At 38.6% G+C, this 27,060-nt stretch overlaps 1 protein-coding gene across 1 annotated transcript in view; it reads right to left on the bottom strand.

Annotated features, from left to right (window-relative positions):
- DHRSX (dehydrogenase/reductase X-linked) overlaps positions 1-26,577 on the bottom strand; it is a 135,450-nt gene extending 108,873 nt beyond the window's left edge. The window contains exons 1-3 of the mRNA XM_026035363.1: positions 26,550-26,577; positions 19,659-19,766; positions 5,087-5,155 (exon numbers count right to left, since the gene is read on the bottom strand). Of these exons, the coding sequence (XP_025891148.1) occupies positions 5,087-5,155; positions 19,659-19,766; positions 26,550-26,577 (205 nt within the window). The remainder of the gene's footprint in view (positions 1-5,086; positions 5,156-19,658; positions 19,767-26,549) is intronic.
- Positions 26,578-27,060: the final 483 nt, after the last annotated feature.

Genomic DNA, 27,060 nt, shown 5'->3' with positions numbered 1-27,060 from the left:
AGACTTTTTTACTCTTCTCATGAATCATCACCCTGTCTTTTAAGATGCCTTCATGAGTCTGGAGGTCAGTTGTAGAACTTTACTGGAGACAGATCTAAGAAGACATACACCATGCAGAAGGAAGCTGTATGGCTATTACCAGAAACTTACTTAAAACCGTCCTAGAGACCTTTCAGCGTCAAGAGTGATAGAGAAATGATTTGAGAATGGAGGGATGTGGTGGAAGAGATAGAGTARCTACTTCGGATATCTCCATATTGTATTACACTGTTAAAGAATCACAGAAGGGCTGAGGTTGGAAGGGACCTCTAGAGATCATCTAGTCCAATCCCCTGCTCCAGCAGGGACACCCAGAGCACGGGGCACAGGGCGGCAYCCAGGYGGGTTTGGAAGATCTCCAGAGAAGGAGACTCCACAGCCTCCCTGGGCAGCCTGTKCCAGGGCTCTGGCACCCTCACAGAGAAGAAGTTCCTCCTCACATGGAGATGGAACTGCCTGTGTTTCAACTTGYACCCATTACTCCTTGTTCTGTCAACAGGACAGGACAGTGTACCTGTTACACTTCAGTATATCAATATGAAAACATAAATTTCTCACGAGAAAGCATAAGTTCACACACATACTYGTGGAAACATGTAGATGGATAGAGCATACACCTCTAATTCATAATTTTTTTTTGTATTTTTGACCAATCTGATGACCATCTATATATCAATGTCATTTTACCAGGTTAAAAGACAGTTAAGTGTGGCATTTTTATATATGTTCTAAAAAGGCGCTARACTTTTCTAAACTGGCTTACACAGTACTAGCACATATTCATTCTAGCATAAACTCTTGGATGAAAATAAATCCAAAAAGTCTGGCAATACAGAAAACATGGGAAGTCTATAAGAGATATCAAAAGGAAACAGCCAGGAATGAAAAAGAAAAATATGGACATTTTTGTTAAAATTTATACCTGTCATACAAACAATCCTCAGTGGAGTAACCCATGAGTTATTCTGCAAGTATGATTGGTATGCTTGCAGACTGTGGCTGGGTTTTGGGTAAACTCCATCTTTTGGGAAAATTCTTGGATCTTTAACTTAAACGAGGAAAATCTCCTTGCTTAGCAGTCTTTACAGACTGAGGAAGCAAGGGATCTGCTCTTCTTATTTCCTGGCTGAACCACAGAACCGTAAGCAGCACAAGGATGAACAGAGAAAGCTCTGGGAAGAAGGCCAGGCTTGTTGAATGCATGTGAATTACGGTGTTTTGAGGAGATATCATCCCTCTTATTGCCTAGCCCACGCTGTTTTGATGTGGGTCAGACTATAAATGGCACAATTTGATTGCTATTGTGCTAACCTCTGCATTCCTCTGACTTTGAAGGAGAAAGTCTCGTCTTCCTTTCTCACCTATCTTCAAATAGAAGTCTCATGAATGCTGTGGATTTACGGTCTTGTTTTATAATTGTGGTTTTATTTGAATTCCCACAAAATTGTTGGGTGAGATTAAACATAGACCTTTTCTTTTGAAGAGGTCTGTGCTTAATATGACTTTTACACCCCATTTTCTCACTAACTTTTAATTTTTGCCTCATTTAAGTCTAGTTGCAACTCCTCCTTCTATGCTGCAATTGTGAGAGCTTTCCCTTGGTACTGTGCTAAGTGATGTTTATGCATAAACTTTTGCTACTTGCTGATTCCTTTGGCATTCATCAACCTATGCTAGAATGAATAAAGCTTTCATTCATGTTTATATATTAGTTTCCAACATTTGTATGTTTGTAATCATTGYGCCAAAACTGGCTTTCATTTGCAGAGATGTAAACCAAGAGAAACTGAGTCAGGAGATATGGTCTTATTATGCTCATAGAAAGAGTTCTCTTTTTTTGTTTTTCTGGTATCATCGAGAGTTGCATTTATCACAGAAACAGATTCTAGATTCTCAAACTCTACAGCATATTCATGGGTGGTAAAGATGACTATGTCTACATTAACAAGGAGTTTGGATCAACATGATTGAATCTCTAGAGCACAATTTGTGCTGGGCACACAGCATAGGTACTTATATTGATTGCTGGTATTCTTATTTCAGACTAGCTTGAGTTTGCTCCCATGCACTAATGGTCTTTTATTRCGGCAGTTCATTTCCAGGTTAGTTTTGTCCAATGAGAACCCAGGTCATGAACTATGATGCTCCTCCTCAGGTGAACCAAAGATCAGTAAGTGGGGAGCATCTCAGCATTGCCTGAAAAGCACTTTCCTGATCTCAACTAAAACACTAATGTAGACGCACCCTATGTGTAAACCTGAAACTTACACAACAGAATATCTATGTGGAAATTCCTAGTCATCAGCGATTTTCCCAACCATATAATTGCTGCCATTAACAAATACAAGTTTCCAGTTTAACAGACGGCAGCAAGATAAATATCCAAAACATTCTGGCATGGTGTAGTGCCATGTGAGAGGGTGTGTGGTCAGAAGAGGTGATGTGACACTAGCCTTTGGTTTCCTGCACCCTTCTGTGTCCCACTCCATACAGGAACTGCCACAAAAGCCTTCCTCTCCCCTGTTCTTCCATATTTATGGAATACTGACTGTCGCTGACTCTAGCTTGAATTTCTCAAGTATGGAAGACTGGACTACCTACTACCCTGCATTCAAAGGTCTTATCTGTCTTTTTTCTGYCTTCTCCCTGATGCAAAAACAAGAATCATGCCTGGGCAAAGTCTTTTTATTATATCATTAGTCCTCCTCTGAAGCTGTTAACATACAAGTTACTATTGATCTGCTGCTTCATAGTAAACATAGATGTTTTTAATTTCACTTGTCCCTGCAGTGGGTGTAGATTATTTCAAGTAAAACTTCTCATCCTTAGATAGCAGACAGAGTCTGAGACAGAGACAATGGACAAGGTGTAGGAGGAAGGGATCTCATCAAAACACTGCAATTCACATGCATTCAACAAACATGGCCTTTTTCCAGAGCTTTCTCTGCAGAATATTGTGCGACTTGCACAATGTCTCTTGCTCCCTTTCTATACAGAATCTGCTACAAGCAAGAAAATTTTCCTCATCATTAGGGATTCAATATATGGTTATCATAATGGCACCAATTCATACAGATTGTCCATAGAATAAGAATCACAGCTCTATTGGCCCAATCCTTGATCACATTGCTTCAGTTATGGTCTTTGATACAACAGCTCCATTGACTGTCTAGCAAAACTGTTTTAAGCAATTCCTCCTTAGGAATMCAGTATTCCAGATGGGAACAGTTTCTATAAGCAGTTTGCTCATATGCACCACTAAAACTGTTCAAAAGTTCACTGTTCAGAAAATTGTTAAGATAACCCATGATRTTATCACGCAGTGACTAATCATATGTCAAACTGAGGCATTTAAAAAGCTGACATTATCCTACAGTCTAGTCCTCCTCACAATACTTACATATATAATGCCTTATGATACTTGCATAGATATTACAACAAAAGCAACAGGCCAAATTCATTTATAAATAATAAYTCAGGACTCCTTCTCCAATTTGAACAAGTCCTTTGTACAATATAAAGTAGGTTCAAATATAAATATCCTTCAGCCAGTTACTGATTGTGAAAATTTTACCCTCTTCCAGATTGCTTTTAGGTCCAAATCTATCAAGACCGGAAATTACTGAAGCCTTAATCATTATTATTGCAATGATGTACCGCTTCAGTCAACTTTTGTTACAATTCCAGCTTCTTCAAATTGCCAGCTCTCACTTGAAAAAGTTTATAACTGAAAGTTAAAGCTTACTAATTTCAGAAAAATCAAGCAAGTCCCAAGTGCTAGAAAAATCTATGACCATATAGATGCAAGAAAATAAGAGAGAACTTAATTTATCCAACTTCATACAGGTCATGTGATAGAATTAATGCCAAATGGTTTTGGTTTCTGTACAGAAACTTCCAGCAAAAGATTTAAATGATGTAATTACCTTTTTCCTTTCATGATCTTTCTGACTGTGTCTTAATTTACGATGCTTTTAACTAGCATACATGTATCCTGAGGCTATGTTGAGTGCACATTTATTTAAGTCAAAAGATAAATCTTAATGAAAGGGTTTTTTTAACACAATAATTAACTTATTTTGATCATCATAACAGTAATTATTGGAGGCACAAAAACAGAATCAGATCTCAGCAGAAGCCATGGAGATMCTAAATAGGGTGGAGCAGCAGCAACATTCCCCCATTACTTTGCCAAGAAATGAGACATTAAAGTGGCAGCAGTGAATCATCACACACTACTAGGAGCTACACCCAATGAACTCAAGACATGAAAATATTAAATGCAGCAACCTCCATCATAAGTTGCAAATTCTAATCATACAGCAGATAGTWTGCAATATGCCTTTTCTCAGAAATCAAGTTATTCTCTCCTTATGGTACTCCCACATTATTGCTCATCAAATTAAAACACAACAAAACCCAAAGAACTGCAAAACTCCAACAAAAAAGGAAATTTTGATTTTTGTATAAAAAAATTATTTTTWAAAAACACTGTTTGATTATGGGGAGCTGCAAGCTATAGCCCTGTGTCAAAACAGACAGTTTACTGCTGTGTGTTCTTTTAGAAATGGCTTATCCCAAAAGATTCACTTTTTTTTTTTTTTTAAATGGGATTTCATATACAATGAGAGGTACAAAGACAAAGAAAACAGCACATCCACCCTTACCTGCTGTCATCTTCCCTTTAGCAGAAATAGCTTGTGTCCTGTTTTTATGCCAGTTATCAAATCTTTGTACTCACAAACCCATGCAAACTCACGCACACACACAAAGTTTGGAGCACTGAAGCTCCCAGTAGCCAGTGGAAGTTAYAGCCAACTCTTTGGCCATGACCCGGGGTAAAGACCTCAACCAAAACTGAAAACTTTTTACCCCAAAACACCCTATAATTTCTAACTCTACATCAGATCTACTTTACAAATTAATTTCCCAAAATAAATACTTTAATGATAAACAAATGTATCATTATTATTGGTTTGCCAATAAACACTATCAAAGAATAGCCATCAAAATATGGAATAAATAGCTTAAAAAAATACTGGGTTACCTTTTCCAGTCAAAGTTTCTTCTTTAATTTTCCTCACCGCTTCTTGGCCCTCACTTTCACTGTTTCCAGCTGTATCACAACACAGAAAATGCRAAGTTAACAATACAATTAACTTCAGAGTAGTGAGTATAAACATACCATACGGGTTAAGCACAGTGTTAAAACAACAACACAGTTTAAGTGAAAATGAGTGATTCGTTAACATCAGAACAGTAGAACTTTTTAAAAAGTGCTGTACAAATGTACTACTGGTCACACAGGTTCTGCACTCTTTTCTCAATTATTTATACAAGATAAGACCATCTGCTGGCCAGAACAGCTGAATTTAGATGYAAATGTGTGAGAAAAGTGAATCTCATCACATGATTAATTCCCAAATGATCCTAATATAGTTGAGAGTTGATCCTAATACAGTCTCTTTTTTTTCCAAAGCAAGAAAGAACTTCACAGYTTGTGGTAAGGGCCCCTTACCATGGCCCAAAAGCCCAGGACAGGTTTTACTGACAGTAACAGAAAATATGGTTAAGCATCAAATAAATGCCTTTTGTGCCATTCAGCCCAGGTGGACAATTAATAACTGCCTGACATTTGCTTGCCAATTGCTTTATAATTACTTCTTTAGAAGAGAAAAACACAAGCATAAGCAAAATATTGTGCCTGGTAGCATAYGTTAAATTCTGAAAATTGTTTAACATGTCATTTATCCATCCACAGACAATTTCCRTAGCATAAAATATCAAAATATCAAATTGTTTGTTATCTAAAATAGGTGTAGATAGTGATGTTTGTAACGATCTTCATGAAGTTGCCTTCTCTTTCCAGATTACATAAACCTCTTCCTTTCTTTTTGTACAAGTTTTATATAGTGGTCTGTTACAATTTTCTTGTCCTCTCATTTCCTGGTTACTATGCAGAAATTTTGGGTTTTTTTCCATTTGTTTTCCTTATTTTTAGTAGAAGTAACTCAGCCTTATCAAAGGTAAGGATGGAGAGGTGGATAGATGGATGATAACACAGAATCATATCCTCATAGATTAAATTAAGATTGGAAGGGATCTCTGCAGGCCACCCGGTTCAACCTTCCTCTCACACTAGTACATGCTTGTACTTTTTTTAGATTGTTAGAACATATTTTATACCACTATTAAATGCCATTTACACCATCTCCTGTTGCATTAGCAAAAGCTAATGAGCTCAGAGCATCGGGCAGCAATTTCTGGGACAACTGATCACTTTGGGGAAGCAAACTAATACATTCTTTGGAGGATGGAGATTCTGTTGTGCTTCTGAGCAAAAAAAAAATATTTGCAACATTGATACCTGAACGGAATGTATATCTGTGTTTTCATGATATATAAGAAGACTCAATACATACATAAATGTAGCCAAAACAAAGATGTTTAACATTTCAGATTCTGAAGAAAAAATTATTCTCACATAAAATCTAAATTTGTGCTACTCTATAATTGCTTTTTGCAAAYTATGGTAACTCTGGAATTGTATTGATCAGACGACTCCACAGACTGCCTATAAACAAAGAAACAAAGCAAACATTTGCAGTGTTTATGTCTTCATGTTGCTGTTCCCCCTTAAAATCATGTRAGAGGTTTTGCAGACTAACAACATTCAGCTTGATGCTACTTTCTGGATATAAATRCCATGTCAACAAATCAACCCTCAGGTGAAACTGCCATATCTAGGGAAATCTCTCCAGAAGACCTATAGGCAAGGGATGAATTTTCCTCCCTATTCCCCCTGAAGTGTTCTACTAGGGTAGGGTTTCAAAATCAGTGTGTAACAACACCAGGAAAAGTTAGATGAAGAACAAACCACTTCTGCACTAATTCTGTGAAGACCTCATTTAATTCCCCTTTCAGTCAGCATTCCTCAAAGAGAGAACATGCTTATTAAAGCCTTCAGAGTCTTGATTTTAAATCTCAGTGTGTTCGCTGAATTTGTTCTTTCAAGAGAGCTTGTGTTCCAACAACAAATCTGAATATGCATTATTTTGCTAATACATATATGGTTATGCATTAAAGCTCTATGCCYTCCAAATGAGTACGGTTGATTCATATATGTATATTTAGTTCTAGACCACTGGGATAAAATAATTATTTTGCTAAACGTTCATTTAAAATGCCTGTTTCCACTCCGATTCAACAGCCAGTTTGAAAAAAAAGATTCTGAAAGCTGTGAGGATCATAAAATTAAAAAAGCCTCACTGCAAGCATCACCCATTGAAAAGGCTTTTGAAGTACTTCTTGTGAGGGAAATCCTGTAAGAAAGAACAAAAAGAGTGAACAGATGACCAAAGTCTTTGCAAAAAGTTCAAAGACGTCTAGAAGATACAATAAGATTGGGAGACTAATCCATTCCTCTGAGTTTTTTGCTCAGGGAGACCAGCATCCGCTTGCTGATGATGAGCAGAAACGGGACATTGCTCACTGTGACTAAACTGCTATAACTCCACACTCTGACATGACTTCTGAAGCTTGCTCCAGGCTCCCCAGGATCTCTGCTTCAGGTTGAAAGTCTGAACAGTAACACTCCAGCCATTTCCAGGAGAAAGGATAGTAAAAAACATTTTTGCTACTATTTCTTTAAACATATTGCAAGGTTACAGTGGGCAAAAGTATAAGCTTTGCAAAGCAAAAAGAGGAGCATAGAAATAAGATCTTTTTCCCTCCTCTTTACCCTATGAAAACCAGTTCAGACTTGGCTTGGTTATAACCTRCAGAAAAAGTAATTATTTTCACATACTGTGTGAATGTATTTCATGATCCAAAGATTTGAAATGCATTGAGCATGTTTTAATCTGCTATCTAGTTCTATCATTTTTAAACAGCTGCAAATGAAAACAGATTTTTGAGTAGCAAATGCTGCTACTCAATGCACAGTAGCAGATGCTGYTGTGAGAAGATATACTGGAAAGAAGAAGGAATAAATCTTTTTACACTGGACATGGTTAACCGTTAATATTCCTCACCTTTACTACTTAGCCTCCAACATCTGTCTCAAGAGAGAGGCAAATAAAAATCTCTCACATTTTAACAATGAATGAATTYGAGAACTTTCCCTTGAACAAACACACCACTAAAATTTGACAGTAAATTATTCCACAGCAAATTCTGTACGTTTGGCTGCTGCTGTTTTCAGACAGAGTTATTCCCAAATATCCCTCTCTTCACAAACAACTCCTAAGTCGAAACAAATCCTGATTTACACATTGCTCCAAATCAGCTCCCTAGGCTTGTGTCCCTGATCCCCATTCCTGCCCTGTTTCACTATTGCTATATTGCTCTGGGATCCTCTTCTATTGAGTGCTAGGCATGAAAGAGCCATCCTTTTAACTACTAATTAATTACTCAAAATTCAGAAAGTACTTTTTAAGTCACCAAGCTGACTCTACTTGTGTTAGATTGGGAAAAATCCAAAATGCCTTTGTCTGCTCTGCATTTAATAAATGGTTTGAGGGATAAGGGAGTAAAAGGGAKAAAGTTGAAGAGAGGCCTTTTTTTTTTTTTTTATGCTGTGAGAGAATCTGGAGAAAGTCTTCGGGGAAAAAAAAGGGAACAGTCCCTGACTTTTTTCCCTCCAACTTTGTCCGTGCAGAATTGTGAAAAATTCAGGTAAGACTGATCCAGTAATAACATTAACTGYAGACAATTGTGAAAATAAAAGTAGTCTGAATGGATGAGCTATTGAACTGCATAAAATGTCATATAAATGATGTCATATAAATGACATGAAAAAATCTAATTCTTAATAAAATACAGAGCTTAGATTGCAAGAAAAAGATAGTCATAAATTTAAATACAACTTCCCATCAGAAAGTGCTCTCCTCTTCAGCATTCATCTACACAAATGCCACAAGTCAAAACATGTGCATTGAAAGCCCCCCCTACAAGTACAAAAAGTTCTTATCACCAGTAATGGGGTTTGGATTGTACTCTAAAGGTCAAATACTGTCATCTTAATCATTTTAGATAGACCCTAAGTTTGCAAATCATTTTAGTGATTATAATAGAATTTATTATAACATATTGTTCCACCAGAATGYGGATGGAAAAATTACAAATGTTAGAAACACAGAATGATTGAATGAATTTGTGAGCTAAGGAGACATTTTCAGTTTCATCACTTATGTGGTCCTGATATATTATAGACATATTTTATATGGTTTTTTAGATTCCCTTAAAGCTGAAAATCTCTCTAAAGGAATAATTATTCATCATGTATTTCATGTACAAAATTGATCCTTATAGAAAAGCAAGGTCTTTTCTCATTTGTGTGTTGTAAAAATAGGAATTTGCAATCTTAATATTTCAAATGAACATATTGAAAAGCACTACAAAGTAATTTAAAATAGTCTATGAACAATGGTACAATCAGTCACAAGTGCAACCCCACACATTTACTGGTGTCTAGAGAACTTGTCCCCCAGAGATAAATCCCTTCTTTAGTCTTAATTCTGTATCATCTCAGTTAATCTGTAAAACAATAAAGAGCTTTTCAGAGYTAGCAGACTGCCCTATCGACCTTCCCTGCTTTTGTTTAGATGTTCCGGAAAGATGAGGGGAGCCAATTTCCTCGTTCGAGTGSCAGGGAACCAGAAAAGCACATCAGCCTGAATGGCAGACTTGGGTGGTGTAACATAAAGATCTTGACTGACCACCTCAAGTAACCCAAATTTAAAAGTAGTGTCCATAAACTCTAATGCATATTTATATTACCAAGAGCAGCTTGACATTATGGTAATAAATTCTGCATAAATGTATACCATATGATTAAGAAGTTCCACACAGTAATAGTTGTCTTAGTGCAACAGAATATATAAAAGATTTCAACTGGCTATTTGAATTATTACTTCTCAAAGTAATATAATCCTCATTATGACTGAAAGTGAACTACAGTAATAGGAGCGAGGGGAGGGGCGGCTGCAAAGGGCTTGTGAGGGCACCCAAAGCCTCAAGAGAAAATCAACGTYCTATCAGCTGACACTGGGAGGATTATGAACTTGCAAGTGTGCACGGCACTGCCTAACAAATGGCACGTGCCTCAGAGAGATGCGGGCCAGCCCAGGACATCTCTGAGCCCAAACGCTCCTGTGGGCACAGCACGGTGCCAGGCAGGGAGGTACACAGGGCTGGTCCTCAGAAAGGGGGCAGGAGACAGGYGAGCATTGGAGAGGCTTCCATTAGSGAAAAGGCTGGGAAAGAGCAAGTGCAAAACTCTTCCTTTGCAGGCAAAAAACTCTTTATTTCACAGTAAGCCAAGAAATAAGATTCAAGTTCAAGAACAGATACAATGAAACTAGTCTATGAAGTTCTGGGACAAGGAATTCTGTGATTTAATTACACATTTAATTGCATGGAAAAAAAGTATTGTGTTTTGCTTTAAATTTTGTTGGATATTTACTACATCACGTGCAATAAGAAAGAGGAAAAATAAAACTTCTTATTCACTTTCTCCAAACCATTCATAACTTTACAAAACTTTATGGTATCACACCTCAGTCACCCGTTTGCAAGATGAGGAGCCTTTGTTAAATAGCCTCGCTCTGCATWGGACCATCTCATATTCCTCATCTTTCCTTTCTGTTTTTTTCCAGTTCTACCAGACCCTACCTTTTAAGCATTTCCAAGAGAATGAAAAAATATTTGCATGAAGGCACAAAGATGCTTCCTGTCTAGTTCTCATTTCACTTTTTACTGAATTAAAAAGGTTTTATTTGCCGTTTTGACTGGCAGTGAATATTGAAGCTGATGTTCAGAGAACTTTCATTGGTAAATCACAGTTGTTTTTTTTTTTTAGTGCTGGTAGGTAATTAATCAACAATCTATTCTTCAAAATACTACAGTTGTTTTTGTTAATGCTGCATTTTTATTAGCTGATACTCTGTATTTATTCATCCCACTGAATGACCACCCAGTCATTCAATATTATGAGATTCTTCACCGTTGATTGCGGTAGTTGAGATTTCACAGTGTAGCAGAGCCTGCAAGGCCCCTCTGGAGATCATCTTGCCCACCACAACGTGCTCAGAGCAGGGTCAGCTACAGCAGGTTGCTCAGGGCTCTGTCTAGGGAGGGTCTGGCTGTCTTCCAGGATAGAGAATCCACCAGGCAACCCATCCACACCAAAGATGTGTGTGTTTATGTCTGAGTGGGATTTCTTGTATTTCACTTTGTGCCAATAGACCAATGTGTCAACTGGCACCATTGGGAAGAGTCCTGTGCCCTCTTCTTTACTCCCTCCTCATCAGACATTTACACATACGGCTGCGACTCCCTTAAGCCTTCTCCCAGATGAACATTCCCAGCACCTCCTCGTACGACAGATGCTCCAGTCCTTTAAATATCATTAATCAAATTAATCTGACTATCCTAAATACATTTGTGCAAAATTAATCATCCCAGTATTATCCTTTTTTTCCTGCATCCTTTATAAATACGTTGAACATATGCCAATGGGATCAGGACTCCCTCTGCTACAYGCCGAAACTGACAAATAACTTCTAAATTTTGTTTTTGTCTCCTAATTGGTTGCTAATCTACAGGAGATTTTCCTCTTATCTCAAGACAAGCTAGTTTCTTTAAGATCTTTTCACATTAGCCTTGCCAAAAGMTTTTGAAAATTGAGATTAAATCAACTCATAGAGTTGTTGACTTCTTCAAAGCATTTAATAAACTACCATGTCTAGAAAAGCTGCATTGACTTTTCTACAATCTATTGTCATATATGTCACAGAATCACAGAATCATAGAATGGTTAAGGTTGGAAGGGACCTCTAGATCTCATCTAGTCCAACCTTTCTGTTCAAGCAGGGACATTTAGAGCATGTGGCACAGGGCACATATTTAACTCTGTATTTCTTATAGTGCCTTMATTTTTTTCCCAATAGTGAAATAACACTCCCTGAATTATCCACAAAGTCTTTCTTAATATTGGTATCACATTTGCCCAGTTCACACATCTCCTGTGCAAAGGCTGACTGAAGGTTTTATGTAAAAGATAACAGTCCAGAAAGCCCACAAAGTTCACACTCAGGTTTCTGTGATCATTCTGGGGTGCCTCCTCCTGAGCACTCATTCCTGATTTATGTTATTGCCTTATTACAAAGCATCTTCTGTAAGAGGTGTCTGAGGCAGCTCTTCAGGCACAGACTCGTATGGAAAAGGTCAGGTGCAGAATCTCCCCTCAGCCGTTCTTTATCCTTCTCCTGTGGCCTTTTACTCAGGAGTGCTTCTTGGCWCTTCAGTTATCTATCATCCCTAATAGCTTCCTAGCAGGTTTGCTCCCTTTGAAAAGGTTTAATATTAATGCTTAGCTTTAGCAGATTGCTTTCAAAATAACTTTCAGACACCTCTTTTCATGATTTTATAATAAATTACGCAGATTCTACATACATTCTACATACTCTACCTTTTTCATTTGAATGTACTCTCGAATTTTGACATAAATGCTTTTATTCAAGTGTTTTAGAGAAAAATTGTTTTAAATAACAATGACTTTTTTATCTGTTTTTAAAATTTTTTTCTCTGATGGGCGCTATTGTATTTATATTGTGCTTGTAATAGTCTCCATACTTCTCATAAGTACTGTAACTCTTTAGCTGCTTCTTTTACACCATTTCTTATTCTTGGRCAAAAAACACAACATCAAATAGCTTTTCCAAAACTAATATATTGAAGTCRTCTCTTTTAATTTCTCAAGATGGTTAATTTGCACAGACTAGTCAAAAAGTAAGCTCTAATTTATTATGAAATTTCACATGCAATAAGAAGAGATACATACAGTCTCCAAATAAAACATTTCAGTTTGCTTAGTTTAATGGAAGATACAAATGCCAGCTGAAATTACCTGTAATTGTAAATTTTAAAACTGAATTCCCTCCTAAATGAAATCATCCAAGATCATGTAGCAGCAATAATAATTTTAATTAATAGAACACTAAAATGGATGCAAAGGCTGTTTCAGTCRGATCAGAACTTCTTAGCTATTTCAATATGCCTTGACCTGGAACTACTAACTTCCTGTACTTTTCTATTTCAGGTTTGCCATGCTATGTATTAAAACAGAAAATTCAGGATTCTTGACCTTTCAGTTCTGATTGACTCTTGGAATTAAGCATAAAGACCTGTCAGATACCCGAGCCGTTGTGGAACAGGAGAGCAGAGCATTGCACTCTTTGACTATTTCATCAGTTGGGACACCAAAGCTGGATAAGAACAGTGCAGGCATAGAGCAGTCTCCACCTGAAACACTCTTGAACAATTTGAAACTCAAGGATCTCCTGAGTCAGAGACAGTTTCCCATTATTCTGTAACTCATGCAGGATTTTTCTCCATGTGAGTTATTAGCATCTAATACATCCCACAGCAAGGAGTCCCAAAGCTTCACTGTRGACCACACAAGAAAAGGTACCACTTTTTGCAGTGAGTATGCTACTATATGGGACCTTCTTCTTCTAGAAAAGACAGTGAACAGARGTTCCCTGGCAGCAAAGAGCACAATCACATTATGTGATTTTGTGATGAATTTTAAGTGATTAATTTTAATTATGTGATGAATTTTAAGCGGCTGTGTCATATACCCCTTCAGTCAATACTTTTTCAAATTGAAGACTTGTAGCCCACTTAGTCATTTCTCACAAATATACTGCTCCCCCATTACCTTGTCCTCTAAATATTTTCATAGGGAGATAAGAACACATCACAACATTTAAGGTGCTGGCACACTGAGGATTTATATAGTGACCCACTTAGGTATCCTGTTCTGTTTTCTGTTTCTTTCCTAACAGTTTCTAACATTGTTTGATATTTCATCCAGGACTGAGAACACAGTATTTTCACTGGATTTAAAGTTCATTTTATAACGAACTTTGGGGTTGGGGGGTTGCATGTTACTGAGCACTGAGATTTCATAGAGTTTATTACTGCAGCTCCTAGATTCTCCTCTGAAGTGATGAAAGGCAGCGCAGAACCACCACTCCCTTTGTTTTGTGGACTCAGGATCATTTTTCCCCATGTACCCCACTTCACATTTAGTTGTATTGAATTTCATGTGCATTTCAACACCTGAGTACCCAATACTCAGCTCTTTATGGTCTTTCTACAATTCTGTACACCCTGCAGAGGTCTTTACAGCCCCGGACAATTTAATATGACTCGAAAGACTTACCCTTCATTATTAGTCTCACCTCCACAATTATTCTGAAATCATTTGTTAAGGAGTGAGTTATAGGATATATGCTTAAYGAACTGCAGTGGTGACACTGTCTCCTACCATGCAAATTAACATTTATGTCCATGTTTTTTCCTAAGTTTTAATCAATGATGTATCCATGTAATGATATTTCTTTTTATCCTTTGGCTGTGTAGTGTCTTGAAGAGATTTAAGGAACCTTGTGTTAAGATTTCTGGAAATCCAGTCAAAATAAACTATGTCAACACAAATCTCTCTCATCCACATGACTACTGAGGCCTTTTTACAGGCTCAGCTAGTCAAAATATTTTATTATCTAATAAAACTACGTATTTGAGTGAATTACATTTCTAATTAAAATTACTGCCCAAAGGATAATTCCTGTGCTTTAMGGGTCTTTTCAGATGTTTATACTATATTACTAAAATTTTGAATRCCTCAAAGAATGTGGTATATGACAATGTGGTATAAATTTAAAAAATCTATTTTGCATTTCTACTAATTCCTGGAGTTGCATGAGGACAATAAGTGTGCTTTAAACACCATTTTTACATTTTTAAAAATGTATTTGTGTATGTTTATTCATTCAGAACATTTCATCATTAGAACTTATATAGATTTATTGATAACTGGCAATGTTTTAAGGTTACTTTTTATGAAAAATTTATCTTGAAGCAGAAATTAAGGGCTAAAATGCTGAAAAAATTATTGTGGATTAGGAAGGTTTTGCATGGATTTGTGTACATACATTAATATACAAATATGCAGCATTATAGTCGATCATGTACAAATATAAAGCATTATAGTTGAGTCCTTYTTAACCTGATAATAGTGTAATGATATGTTAAAAGCAAAACTGAATGACAATTACAGGGCAGTCTGCATGCATTTTTCAGTATTCACACAGGAGAAAGAAACTCATTAAAGCGTTTTGAAAGACTGGTAACATTTCAACATTTCCTGATTGACTCCACTAATTCTATTCTGACCTAACAAAATATGACAAAAATAGGAAGAGAAATACTTTTCTAGGGCTATTATAACTCAAGCATCTCATACATCTATCTATAGTGAGAAAAGACTATTAAAGTATCCCATACAAATTTATGGTAATTGAAATTAAATCAAACTGTCTCTGAACGTGATTAGTTGTACCATCTTGATAGGGTTTAATTATCCTTCTAAAGTCACTTTGTGGTATTGCACTACATTAGAATTGTATGATTTATGGTGTAACAAGTCCTCTTTGAAAATTGGTAGTTAATATAAATGAAAGAGATGACAAAAATATCTCCTGTTTAGTCTGTTGCAGGGCTTACAGAGGTCACAAATTACTGCTGAGCTTCTCTGTGGAAGTACATTCATTTATGCCTAAATTTGATGGCTCAGATAAGTCACTTGACTCTGTGTGTGCGTGTGTGTGTGTGTGTGTGTGTGTGTGTGTGTGTGTGTGTGAGAGAGAGACAGAGTGTGTATCTACATGTCTAAAATGTGACTGTTTTCCTCAAAATGTGAAATTGTTCTAGAATATTGTGACACTGATATACTTAGACACTAGAGACTGATTACACAATCTTGAACATGATGTTTTATGCCATGCAGCGTATGTATAATATTGTCAAGCTGGAATTCTTTTGTCTTTCATTCAACATTCATAGTCAAAGATATCATCATTAATAGAAGTTTTTCCAGTCTTCTTTTATTAAGTTACTGAGAACAGAGAGGAAAACTGAACTGAGGATCTCCTTGTTTAAATCAGCACTCTTAACCTGCATTCACAGAATCAACTTAAAATTGAACCCTGATGAGGAAGGACAAAAGAGATGTGAGAAGTGCATTATTCCAAGGAATTTTTTAGGTTCAGACCCACAGAACTGTGTGGCCAGCACTATGAATCAGAATTSAACCTGATTGGGATCACAGAAATGATAACACAGAGAAGACAAAATGGGCAAGAGGAATTTTCTATGTTCTACTGATGCAAATTTCTTTATTTGTTATACCACACAAAATACCATCTTCAGTAACGACTGCAGATGAACAGGATCCCCAGCCTGACTGCGTGGTTTTTAGCTGCTTAAAAAGATATTGCTAGCTTATTTATCAAGTAAGCGTTCTGTAACAGAAGCATGAACTCCTGGCATGGCTTGATTTGGAAGAATCAGAACTGACAGAAAACTTCCTTGCCAGTAGTCCCAACTATCYTTCAAGAGACACTACTGACTACTTAAGTGAGAGTAAGGCTATCAGTGCCATAATGCAAAGGACCTCAATAAAATCCATCAAACAGACCTGTAGAGAGTCACTTTTAGCATTCACACTAATGTTTTTATGCGGCCAGCCCCAGAGAGCAGGGCTAGCAGCAACTGCAGTGGCAGTCTGGGCACTAACGCTGGGACTGGAAAGTCAAAAGCTGGAAAATCACTGTGCAACAGCTTGCTAAAATGCTCTGAGTGAGAATACCCTCTTTGTATACTATGACTACCTATATTCCACCAAGTATAATGTTTGGGGTTTTCTTTCCCCGTTTGTTTTGCTCATTCCATYGGTAGATTGAGTTTGAAATTAAGTTAGTTCAAATATTTACTCCTCTGAAATGTGAAATGACATCAAAGTCATTCACATTAGTGATTCATCTTCACATTACTCATGCAGGTTTGACTCATTTTCCTACTGCAGGGATATCACTGTTTAGTGATATAATTTCTTACATTCCCAATTACTTAGACCCTATAATGGAAAATAAGAAATCATTGAGTGGGCAAGATTGACTGTCAGCTAAATATGAGTCTGATCCACCTCTCAAATCTAAATTCACCTTTCCTGACATAATCCCATGCTAATTTACAAACATAGAGTGAAAATGTTCCTCTGGTAGAAAGCTTCAACACACTTCAAGTCTTATTTGAGGCTTAAATCTTCTTTTGTGTGGCCTGAAGCTGAATGTGCTAAGACATGCCAGTCTACCAGATGGTATTTTAAGTATATTTTGGGCACTTGAGGCCACAGTTAGCAGCAAAGCTGGAAGGTCATTGCATTTAATGTGCTGCTGAGACTGTTATTAATCTTGTACTTTGGAGAAAGCCTGATATTATCCATTCCACTRACAGGGCTTCTCTGCTCTGAAGACTTTCACAGGCAAAGATGATGACTGTGACTCACCAGGCAGTGTTCAGGCCAGAGTTTGTCTGAGAGAATTAGACCATTTGAAAATCTTACTCATCAAATGCTTCCTATAATTAATAGCATTAATTTTAATTTGTAGAGATTTGTAATGCAAATATTCAAGTTGGTACAAATGAAAAACGGATGGAAATGTGTGTGTCTGTAACCACCAGAAGAAACAGCAGAGCAAGAGTTAAAGAATACCCTGTATTGATAACAACGGGCATTTTCCTAGGTTGCCCTTCCCAGACCACCATTCCTCGCAGTAAAATTGAGGAATGTGCCCCTTTTTCATCAAGACCACAGCACAGATGACTTGTCAGCAGAAGACTATGCACCCTGACAGCAGGACGGTGACAAGCTTGCAGAATATCAGTTAAATCACTACTATATCTGTTAGCCCACCCAGAAAACAAGAGTCCAGACATAGTCTTTGTCCTCCGAACAAGTTAAAACAGACAGTGAGCAGCAACCTGGTACAGGGTTCATGGAGGCAAAGCAAGCAAAGTGCTAAGGTAAAGGATGACTATAATAGCTGATGACCCCTAAAGGGTACAAAAGATTTGTTCACAAATTAGCTAGTTGTCTGAAATCAAGAATAATCAGAGACATGATAAGTACTCAGTGTCTAGAGTGGCCTCTGTGTTGCACAAAAGTGATGCTGACCAGAGCACCTGCGGTATTTGTAAGAATACGCATATAAATATGAGTGAATGAAATCTATGAGAGAATGATTCCAAATGGGTGGAAGCAGCTTACTTGTACATTTTGTAAATAAATGCAACCTTGCTTTTCCAAATGATCTTGCACTGAATTTCGATATGCTAAATCTCCTATTCATTAAATGATGTAATACAAGTCTCCCCCAAAGTAGCAATGTTCTCTGCTTCTTTGATTCTATGCAAAGAGAAAAAAAAAAGTTTGTTTTTCCAGGGAATGTATTTTTGAAGTCCAACTTAAATMTGAAAAGGGACTTCTTTATTGAAATATTAATATTGACACCATTAGTTACCATACAGCAGCTTACGACTGTATTTTAATGCCTGATTTTGACCCATGTATTGAAAGACGCATGAATAACTGATATTCTGTATTACCCCTGTACAGTTTCACTGGGCATTCCCATTAGTATAACTGATCACACTACGCTAAAAGAATATGCACCTGCTACATCTTTTTACTTTTTTTTCACACTTATATACACATTTATTACTTAGAGCTATTCTTTATAAAACTTTATAAAAACTGAATAAAATGAYATCACCAGTTTGTCCATATCTTATGAAATGCTACCCTTTGGTAGCTTCATGTTGTCAAAGCTATATTCTTTTAAGTAAAAGTCCAATGAGTTGAAAGAMGAATAAAGAAGAAAAGTGTAGTACTTAAAACGTAAAAATAAGCACTGATAATATTACATATTGATTTACTAAATATATTAAAGCAGAGAAAGCTTCAGAAAGAAAAAAAATCTTTTCATTGAGAGTGTCTGCAGCAGGGAGAAGAACTGATGTGCTCAGAACATTTTGAAGGGAAATTCACTCGTCATCACTTTAGATGTCTAAATGTCATTTCACTTTGAGATAGTCACTTTATAAACTATATAATACATGGAGAAAAACAGGCACCTCCRGAAGGTGATCTGCTGGCCCATCTCAGAATGACATGAATGTCAGTACATATCATTCAGGAATAAGTACCTCTCAGGGTACTTATTTCCCCGTCTGTCTACAAAGGCCACCTATGGTGGCAAGCTTAAGAAGTAAATGTATAACTGAAGTTAGAAAGGATTCTTTGGCCTTGGCAGACAAGTGAAGGTGAATAAATTTTCCTTCTAAAAATGCRTACCCTTGAAGTTCAAGCACACTCGCTCCTCAGTTAGGGAAATTAATGACAAGATAATAAAATATTTTTAAACTCATATTTTTAAGTCTTTCATTATTTTATTATTTACTTATTACATAAGATAGTTCAAGTCTTGCAAGTTTTTGCATGAAATAGTCCATTCACTTTTCCTTAAAATTTKGCAAAGCAAAACATAAACCAAGTCCCAGTTATGCTAAATGCTGGCAAAACTCATGTAAATCCCCTCTCCTTCCTTCCCTGTCTTCTCTTTAGTTTCACTGTAATGTTAATATGCCCTAAAAGTAAAATTTTACTTTCTGAAACAAACAAACAAGCAAACAAACAAACAAGACTGTACCTATGATAACGTGCATRCCAAGCCTCGCCAAGTGCTTCGCAGTTTGGTAACCGATTCCTTTAGCACCTCCAGTCACTATAGCAACCTTTCCATTTTGTGCAGGGAAAACTATATGAAGAGAGAGACATAACGCAAGGTTAGTTCAAAGTAGTAATACGAATATAAGATCCACTTTATAAAAGCATACATTTAACAGACCACCTAAGTTGGGCCAGTAAATAGTGCCAAAACCAAACTCTGCACAACAGTAAAAGGTGTAGAACATTTGGCATGATTAACCAGACTAAAATCTCCCATTATTAACAGTTCTGGAAAGACTCAGGTTGATGACACAAAAGCCCTACATCCAGTTCAGAGAAGAAAGGCACTCGTTTCTGTTTGCACGCATTCTCTTATCCTGTAATAATCTCTCCCCTAAAATTAAGATAATTTTATCTTAACCTTGTCTAAGAACAAGTATGATAGTACAAGAAGTACAATATGTGGTACCAGCCCATTCAGAAACTATTTCATCAGTCGTGTCCTTAGGGAAAAGCATCAACTCACAGTGAGGTATCCTGGAAACTTTGTGAATGACGAAGGACAGAGCTCTGCCTCTGCTGCTCCACAAACACCGGAGACAGAGTGGACACCCGGTCCGTCGCAAGGCATCTCCCCCTGGGAAGGGTGGGAAGCTGCTGTCCCAAATGAGGCATTTCCTCCTTCCTGCCATTGGGCCATGTGAGCAAAAGCCCCCAAAACATCATAAAGGGGCTTTTTTATTGAATTCACCCATGGGAATGTCAAACAAGAGAAACAGATTCTGTCCAGGCTGCTGGATTGGCCTTGGCACTGAAGTCCAACCTGTTAGAAGACCGAGAAGACCTCAACACTATCCAGAATTCCTGCCTAATGCCCAGCTCCCTACATCTTTTTGGTGTTTTTACAAGCAGAGAATTCACGTATGAAACGTTTGCCTCCTTTAGCAATGCCAGCGAATTGCTTCTGCTTGCATCGTCTTCAAAATGATGGGCGGGATTGTGAAACCCTTACTCATGGCAGCAATCAAGGGATCCTATGAAGGTAAGCAATTTTCCCATGTGGATAAGGATTGCATCATGTAGCCGGTAGGAAATGTTCTGGCCCTACCAAGAAAGATAGATTATTCCAGCCAAAGAAGAGCAAAGGTTGCCATGCAGGGATATGAATGTAATTGTTCTGGGTAGATATAAGCCAAATATAAAATATGATTTTGGGTGAAGTGGCAAATCTGTCATGTGAATCACATTTAGCTTTTACACTACTGAGGTGAATTTCTAATTTGCTTTTTAAAACAGGCTGCTAGACCCTTGTACAGGAAAAAAATTCATTGAATATTTCATTTTGCCACAGCGCAGCCTCTGTGGGCAATGTTATGGAAAACAAATGTTCAAAAGATGCCAACTTTCATCTGTCAGAGGGCTTTCTTATTTGTTTTCTAGGTTTTTAGGGAACCTCCTTGTTGTGCAACACAAGCCTATTTTTTATACAGTTATGAAACACAGCACTAGTGCTAATACCAATTGTTTTCTTCTCAGCAACTTCAAGAAAGACCTAGATTTTAATTTTCCTTAAAAAGGCAGTTCTCTTCAGTATGATTCAAACTGAAATTCTCTTTTCTTTGGGTAACTATATTATTTTTCTGCCATTGTACAATAGGAATTATTTGCTATTATTTGGAAACTTTTTTTTTCATTGATGTACATATGTGTCCTAAAACATCACCTGAGGTAAAGAAAACTCTACCAAGAGTAAGAGGTTCAGTTATTTATATGAACAGCCCTTGTGCTCCACTGAAATCAGGTAGATCTGAAACTTGGCAAGTACCTGAGCTCAAGGCCTTTCAGGCACTGCATGAAAACTATCGTCTGAACAATTTTAGTGCTTAAAAAGGGAAAACAACGGGTGTGTTTTGTTCAGCTTGGGTGGCATTTTAGACTTCATGAAAACAAACACGCATTCCCTTGTGCCAGGGCTGTGCGGAAGAAAGGAGGCAGGTCTCTGAAACACAAACCAGGCAATACTGTGTGCAAGAAAGCAGGCAGCTCAGTTGAGGCAAATGCAGAGACAAAGGAGATGCCAAGGACAGAAACTGCAAGAAAAAGAAACAAAAATGGCRCCCAAACTGACAGGATTTTGAGGAGGAAGATAACACACGTGATAAAAGGCCCCTGCTCAAAGTGGTCTCTGGCACAGAATCCTAGGTCTGGGTTCCCCAGTGACTCCCTACGCCAGCCGAGTCCRCACGGCGAGACCCGCGTGGAGGCCTTTCAGAGAGGGCTGAAGAGGCTTCTCARCAATTTCGGGGTATTAGGTGTGTATGTAGCCTACGTGAAGCAAGCACATATGTATTTGTAAAGAAAACTTAATCCAGAAGCCAAACGCATGCTCTTGTTTCTACCAAGTAATTTTCTTTAGAAGTTTAATCCAAACCTAATTGAAAATATGGAAAATTCTGCTATGAAGGCTAATAAAGCAGGTTACATAAATTGCATAAGCGTAAGATTTGTTTCCCATAGCTCTCCCTGCCTGTTTATGTTTTAATCTTCAATCTACTCTGCCTGGTAGGGTATATGATCCAGAGTGGGAAGGAAAGCAACGTAATTTCCATTTCAGCTATAGCGAAACAAATAAAMAACAACTACAACAGCAGCAACAAATTGTAACAACAGCAACAAGAGGAAATTCCTCAAGAACTGTTTTGCTTAAGCCCAAGTATGTTATTTTCCTTCTCAGATGTCTCCCAATGCATCCTTCTGCTTTCCTGCTTCTCGCCACCTTGTCAACTGGTGATTTCAATTTTATGTTGCATACACACACTAGCACTATACCAAATAAGTTATATTTTCATATCAATATAATTCACTTCTTAGAATAAAATGAGTGAAAGAAGAGGAGAAAAATAACCCAGGAATAGGAGAGGAGATAACATGAAGGAAAAGGGGAAGTCAGAAGAGCTAAGTGATAACAGATATCACTATAATAAAGTGGTGTTTAGCAGAGGACAGTGAAAGAAAACGCCTGGTCCTATCTTATCCATCAGGGCTACAGAGAAGACAAGGGAATTTTTGGTCACTCAGATCAGGTACATGGGCAGCTTGCAAATAAAATCCAGGCAGACACAGACTTGTCTATGGGGATGAATTCAGCAAGATCATATAGCACAGAATATTTTGAAACAGGCCTTTTTAGCAGCTACCTCCAACAACCTAAGGAAACACTCCAGAAAATTGAGATTCCATTTTTTCAAAGGGAGGAATGAGAGCCGCAGACACACCGGTAAATGGTGAACATCTGTTTATTTGCAATGCGTACAGTATATAATTTCCACAGAACATAGTTTTAAATAGACATAACACTACATATCACATCTTAATATATGAGTTTCTAAACCTAAAATGGGAAACAGAGAATGCATTGAAAACTGAAACGAATATGTAGGGAAAAAAAAGAAATATTCTTATTTTTTCCATCAGCAGAACAGGTGCATTCTTCCCATCCAAAGAGGTACCTGGAAGTCAAAAAGTGTCTCTGTGAATACGAGATGCTGTTAGTTTTTATTTCAGCACAGCCACGACCAAACCCAGGCCAGCGCRTAAGCAGCTGTAGGCAGCGACAGTGGCAGGCAGCCGGCAGCGTGGCGGAAAGCTCCTTCACCCAGCGCGGCAGCCCCACGGGGCGCCCCCAAACCAGCGTGGGGCGCAGGCTGCTCCTCGGCAGCCCCAGGTCGGCTTCGCGCGGCAGCCTGAGCCGCACGCGGCCCCACGCCGAGGGCCAACACGGGCGGGCGGCCGCGTCCCGCTGCATCCGACACGTCCGCACCCGGCACGTCCTCTGTGACACTCCGGGCACCTGACAGGAAACATTCCCGCTCGCTCTCTGCTCCTGCTCCGAGGAGCGGGTGGATGCTGATGTCAGTGGCGGAGGGGGAGCTCCCCTGGCTGCACTGTGGGCTGCTCCAGCTCCCTTAGTGCTGGCGCTAATGAAAAACCCCGGCCGGGCTCCCTGTGCTGCTTTGCCCTTTAGGTTTCAAGGAACTCGCCAGCAGGCTCCACGCACCGGTTCATCCAGCCGCATTAGCGGAGAGGAGCCTCTCAGGCTGAGGGTTCTGCCTGCATCTCAAATTATTCAGAACAAATAAGCTCAGCTACTCTGAAAATGGATTCAACTAAAGCAGAGAAAGGCAGATTTATCCTGAAGTATGTCCAAATATGAAGCTCTTTTAGAATAAATTAATGTGCTTTTAAGCATGTTTTTCCTTAGTCTGAAACAACTTCCATGTACAGACAGATCCTCACATACAGTATGAGGAATTTAAGGCAAATTCTGTAATTTTTGAAACAAAATATAAATACTAATTTTCTAGAGGCTCTTAAAAGAAGCTGACAAGATGTCTGTGCGATTGCTAAAACCACAGGGAAATAAAACAGAGTGTTGCTCTGTATCAATTACCAGTCCCTGCTGGCAAAATCTCAACTTCAGAAGTAGGAATGGGGATAATTAAAGTAGTCAAAATAAAACAGAAGTATTAAACTGTCTTCTTTGTACTATGTAAACACAGACAATGCAAATCCCAGGAAAAGAGCTCCCCTTAAAAGTTGATTGCCTCGGTATTCTGCAAGCTTTACAACACAGCCTGTTTGAGGCAAAAAGAAGTATTAAAAGTTTATTACGAAGTACAAAGTAAATTGCTTCAAGTTTTTATTAAGTCTCGTCTCCTACTCTATTAATCCCGCGTCTGCACTGTGGAATATTATGAGTCATTTGGACATTAAAATATAACATCTTTATATTAATCTCTTCATTAAAAACTCTTTTTAAGACAGTAAAGGCCAAAGGCAGAATTTAGATTGACCAAATAAAAGTCTCCCGTCCTTATCTGTCAAGGAAGACAAGCACTGCYGAGGGCCTCCAAGGAGCTGGGCAGGGCGGCCACCCGGGATCTGCGGAGCGGGGAGCTGCACCGAGCGCTTCGCACAGGGGCTTGGTGGAGTTCCACCAGAGAGACCTCCACAGGCAAATCCCAACAGCTATTTTTTGCCTTCCTCTTATAACWGAATAATCCACATGCAAATATTATGCCTGAAGGTAACTGGTAGAACTGCAAATGAAGGGGGAAAAAAAGAAAAAAGAAAAGAAAGAAGCCACCGTAAATATTTAGTTTGATGACAGAATAGCAACTATCAAGTTTGGAGCTCTTCTGAGTGAGAAAAAGGGAGGAAACTGCAATTTGCAGTCCTAAACTAAGGCCATGGACACAGGACAATCAAGTTCTCGCTGCCTCAAAAAAATGTATGCAGTTCAATCTGCTGCAGAATTACCAAGTAGTTTCTCCTGTCCCAAAATGTTCCAATTCTTTACTCCAATTTGCACTGTGATAGTGTTGAGATTATAGCCATTAACATCCATTTCCAAGCAGATGGTATAAAATAATTCACTTGCCTCATGGGAGGCAGTCAGGAGACCACTGGGGAATTCATATAGGTTTCAGCAAAAGACTTCTCTTTGAGCCTTACAGTAACATCTCCAAACACTTCCACCCCAGTGCAAAGCCAGCACACAGCACCCAGACTCAAAAACATCATTCCAGGATGCAGACAAGTTACACATTCTAAGAGAAAACATTGCATATCAGGCATTTACCTCCTGAGGAATAAACAAGTCTTTTTTTATTTTTATTATTATTTATTTTATTTTATTTTATTTTATTTTATTTTATTTTATTTTATTTTGACATAGGCTTTCACTAGCAGAAAAGAAGATGCAAGTCAGGAGCTTGTACAGATTATCTTCCAAATGCAAATTGTCTTCCAGGATTTGCACACAAAAATCTTGTCTGCCTCTGCTGCTTCCTATCACCTTCCTAAGGAACATCAGTATGTAATCAAGATTGAAGGCTTATAAGGTTGGAAACCAGGTAGGTGGCAACCAGCCTGACTAGTCCTCCTATGGAATGGTATTCTGATGGCTTCAACACTTTCAAGACTTTCTACTCATCAACAACTGTCATGTGCACATGCAGATCAAACGGCACATGACCAACAAGGTCCAATGTATCCTGAGTCATTTGGAGATATTGCACAGGGGAATTTATCTGCCCAGGAAAAGCATCTCTTTCCAAGTAGAACTGGAGATTTGCATCAACCAGGTGACAAGYCTACCAGTTTTTGCCTGGCTTCATGTTCACAAAAGAAGGAAAAGTCAAGATTCATGAGCAAACGGAGGTATTGGAAACAGGCTGGCCTTGGYGTTAGTCATGGGGAGAGTGTTGAAGAACCAGAAAAGCAGGAGGAACCAAATSATAGAGATGGGTCCCTCATCCTACAAAAGAATAGTATCTCAAAGGGCTATTAATGGAACAACAAGAGTCAGATGGCTGTAAAAATTTCAGCAGCTAGAAGAAGATCTAATTTAAGAATCCTCCTTCACAGTTGCTGATAGGGAAGATGGATCATTAACCAGCGCTCCCAAAACCACAGCTTTAAGTCTTGGTGTCCAGAAAACCAGGAACATTGACCTAAGGCTCACAGTGCTCCTAATAACTGTGTACCAGTGAGCTAGGCCACACACACCTCACATTCACTGAAGTCAGGAATTCAGAGAAGTTGCATCCCCACGTTTGGGCCTGGGATCTGCCGAGCGGGAAGGCCGTGAGCGCACGGAGCGCGAAGGGGCCCCTTCCCGAGCCCGGCAGGCCGGCCGTGCACGCGCGGCAGGGCCGGGGCCCGCGGCGGTGTCGCTCGGCTCTCGCACACGGGGCGATGCAGTCGGGCCCGGCTACCACCCGGTGCTGGGACGGGCGCCCAAAGGTACCGGGGAGGTAAGYGACAGCTTTGGCAGCTGGAAGAGCAGGGTGCTCAGCAGCGTGCTCACCAGGCTGATGTACGACATGGACCCCCATCTCCGCCCCACCTCATCCGTACGGCAACAAGTGATATYGCTTCAGGTTTATAAGCAAGTACCAGCAATCTCTTGAGCCAGACTAACTTTTTTTTATTATTATTTTTACAAACTGCCAACAGAAACAACCGAAAAAAAAGCAGCCTATCATAAGATTGTAGCATTTCTGTAGCTTTTTGATACATTTGCCAGCTTGGTATTGGGAGGGAGTGATAACTTTTGCAGGCAAGAAGGCACGCCATTCACAGAAGTCAGAGAAAGAACTTCCTAAAATCTATTAAAGGACTTTAAGCCTGGACAAGTCATTAAGCATACGGGAAAGCTATCCATAGAAGATTAATATGCAGCTAGCTCCTCCTTTTCTCCTATTCTTCATCTCTTTTGGAGGCTTTGTGGGGTATTACACAGGTAAATAGTATTACTAGAGCACAGGAACACCGTTAAACAATTGTACCAAAATATCCACAGCAAGACCCAGTTACAT

This window comes from Nothoprocta perdicaria, unplaced genomic scaffold, assembly GCF_003342845.1.
Source record: "Nothoprocta perdicaria isolate Ctin4 unplaced genomic scaffold, notPer1 scaffold_159, whole genome shotgun sequence".
NCBI classification, from domain to species: Eukaryota; Metazoa; Chordata; class Aves; order Tinamiformes; family Tinamidae; genus Nothoprocta; species Nothoprocta perdicaria.
Note: the sequence above shows the minus strand (reverse complement) of the source record. Positions and strands in the feature narration are given on the sequence as shown.